This window comes from Sinocyclocheilus anshuiensis, unplaced genomic scaffold (assembly GCF_001515605.1).
Source record: "Sinocyclocheilus anshuiensis isolate Anshui unplaced genomic scaffold, SAMN03320099.WGS_v1.1 scaffold132, whole genome shotgun sequence".
Lineage (NCBI taxonomy): Eukaryota > Metazoa > Chordata > Actinopteri > Cypriniformes > Cyprinidae > Sinocyclocheilus > Sinocyclocheilus anshuiensis.
The window spans coordinates 1,499,719-1,502,846 of NW_015555730.1; the positions used below are offsets into that span (position 1 = coordinate 1,499,719).

The following is a 3,128-nucleotide window of genomic DNA, read 5'->3' on the forward strand; positions in this document are numbered from 1 at the left end:
TCGCCTGCGATTTTCCTCGCTTTCCTTCGCTTTTAAATAGCTTGTAAAAGCACCATGTGCATTTTACTTTAACTTTCAAATTAGCAGCAATTTGGCGTTGATTCAATTCAAGCAACAAAGTAATACAAAGTCAAACTCATAAAACTTTTATAAACAAAACTAATAAAAATACACCATGCTATATGCCTAATATAACATAAATTACTTAGGCTACACAAATAGGGTTGCAAAAAGGTGGAAAATTTCTAGTAAATTTCGGAAATATTCCAGAAATTTTGGAAACTTTCCAGGATTTTTTGGAATATTCCATGTATTTTTTGGAAAGTTTCCAGAAATTTACCGGAAATGTTCCACCCCTTTGCAACCCTATACACAAAGGTACACAAAACTGAAAATCAGCAAACACTGTTAAACCAAATAAATAAAAACAGAACATTTATTAGCAAAATTAATAAGAAAGCTTGGAGGCATGGCATACACATTGATGTAAAATGAAAAAAATTAAATAGCCTACACAAAGTTTAAATAAAGTAAAAATCAGCAAACACAGTGGAACCAAATAAATAAGAAACAAATGTTAAAAAAAAACTTCCAAAATCACCTTAGATAAATGCATGTCTGAAGATTTCGACAGAGAGGATGACTTGCAATTTTTTGACCAGCCTTACTTATTTGAACCACAATATACAGACGATGAACTAAGAGATGGACGTTCTACATCCTGCTCCTGCTTCAGCAGCACCACACGCATGCGTCGTGATACTCTTGTGAACGTATGGCAAAGACAGACATGGAAGAGAATAAATTGTTGAATAAAGTCATTATTTTTGTTTTCTTCACACAAAAAGTACTCTCGTAGCTTCATAAAATTACGATGGAACCACTGATCTCACATGGGCTATTTTAACCACTGATTTCACATGGACTATTTCTGGGCCTTGAACGTTTCAGTCGCATTGCTGTCTATGCAGGGTCAGAAAGCTCTCGGATTTCATAAAAAATATCTTAATTTGTGTTTCGAAGACGAACAAAGGTCTTGCGGATTTGGAACAACATGAGGGTGAGCAATTAATGACAGAATTTTTATTTTTGGGTGAACTATCCCTTTTAAATGCCTTCTATTATGTTCCACAGAAGGAAGAAACTCACACAGGTTTGGAACAACATGAGGGTGAATAAACAGCAAAGCACTAAATAGTAAAGCTAGTGCGCCATTCCTAATATATTTAATTCCTCAACTTCCAGTTTGGTAAATACATCTTTATCAGGCAGGGACTTCATTTGAATTTTCAGCAGTTCAATTTGCACTTTGCTATGATCACAGTAATTTGCTTCTTACATGTCCTCTTCAAACAGTCTCGGCATTAATATTCTGCCGCTCCTGATCTCAGAGGGTGATTAACATTGGCTCATCGTCAGGGAATGACTTCAGGATATTTGTTCAGGATTTTTAATTAGCTTTTATGAATCTTAAAAGCTTTGTGTGGGGGGAGGAATGTAACTGGCTCAGTCATGAATTAAACATGTAACGCCACCGTAAACATTTCAGTACACGAACTATCAACACAAATGTCAAGCAGGACATCAGCACAGCAATCAAACAAAAGAATCAACATTAAAAGGACACCCAAAGAAAAAAAATGAAAATAGATCCACCTAAATCTGACTTTAAAGGGGACATCGGATGCCCATTTTCCACAAGTTGGTATGATTCTTAGGGTCTTCATGAAATGTCTGCAACCATACTTTGGTTAAAATTTCTCAATGGTAGTGTAGAACAACACCCTTTTTACCTTGTCAAAAACACAGTGACCCGTTTCGGTGCATGCCTCTTGAAATGCTAATGGGCTCTACTGACCCCGCCCCTCCCTTCCATGGAAGAGGAAAGTCAATTTGCAAATAACCACAAGAAATATAAAGTGTGGGACTTACTTCTTCTGACTTTTCTTACTTCTTCTGACTTCATACTTTTTATAACTAGTAAAACTAACGTATATAAACATCTGAAGTCTATGCAATGTCCTCATTTAGCTAAGAAAGTGTGTGTGTTTAACCTCTTTGTCCATGCTCTCCAGGTCTTCTTTGCAGAGTGTGTAGAGCGGCATGGTTTCAGACATGCTGGGCTGTCGTTTCCTGCGGGAAGGTCCTGGCTGCTCATCATCAGGACTCGATCCTGCAGCCTCATCCGTCTGCTGAGACCCCTGAGCTGACCTGAACAAACACAGAAACAATCAATCGCTCAACATGCACACTACAGATCAGCGGCTGCTGTAATCAGTCACCGGCTGAAATATGTTTATCAAGCAAAACTGGCTGAGTTTGCTCTGACAGAACACCAAAGCAGGACAGCGGCTCCCCTGGTCTGAGCAACACCTAAAAACCAATCGAGAGCAAATCAAACACACACACAGCCCAAGCCTGTCCACAGCAGACAGCAAACATTCAATCACATCTCCACTTCCTTCAGAGGAGCCACAACATGGAGATAGATGGTCAGCGCAGACAGCGTCTGAACCGATTAACCTCACTACATGTGAGCAGGGCTCCAAACAAAAAAATCGAGTAAGGAGCCATTGGCTCCTATAAGAAACAAACTTAGGCGCCAAATAATTTTTTAGGTGCCACAGAATAAACGTGTTTTATTTATTTTATTTTTTTACATTTTAACATTTCAATCATATGGTCATGTGTTTATGTCTCATCTTTTCTTGACTTTATCAGCATTTTAATCCATCTTGTAGGTGACCTGGGAACTAAGGTTCACATAAAGTGGGAACTAATGGTGCTTTTCCACTGCATGGTACGGCACGGTACGTACGGCTCAGTACGGTTCACTTTTGTGGGGTTTTCCACTGCGTACAGTACCTGGTACCTTTTTTAGTACAAACCTCGGTTGGGGTTCCAAGTGAACCGTACCGTTACCAAAACATGACGTGTAAACTCTGCTGATCACGGATTGGCCGAAGCGAATCGTCACTACTATATTATATATATATATATATTAACTATTATATTGTGGCAAAAGAAGGCTCTTCAGATTATAAAAAGTTGAGAAAGAGATGGTTCTTTAAACAACCTTTGACTGAATGGTTCTTTGTGGAACCAAAAATGGTTCTGTGAAGAACCTT

At 38.5% G+C, this 3,128-nt stretch overlaps 1 protein-coding gene across 1 annotated transcript in view; it reads right to left on the reverse strand.

Moving 5' to 3' along the window:
* Positions 1-3,128, reverse strand: part of LOC107672848 (RNA polymerase II subunit A C-terminal domain phosphatase-like) — a 157,717-nt gene that overhangs the window by 92,655 nt on the left and 61,934 nt on the right. Inside the window, exon 12 of the mRNA XM_016466219.1 lies at positions 2,055-2,211. Within this exon, the coding sequence (XP_016321705.1) occupies positions 2,055-2,211 (157 nt within the window). The remainder of the gene's footprint in view (positions 1-2,054; positions 2,212-3,128) is intronic.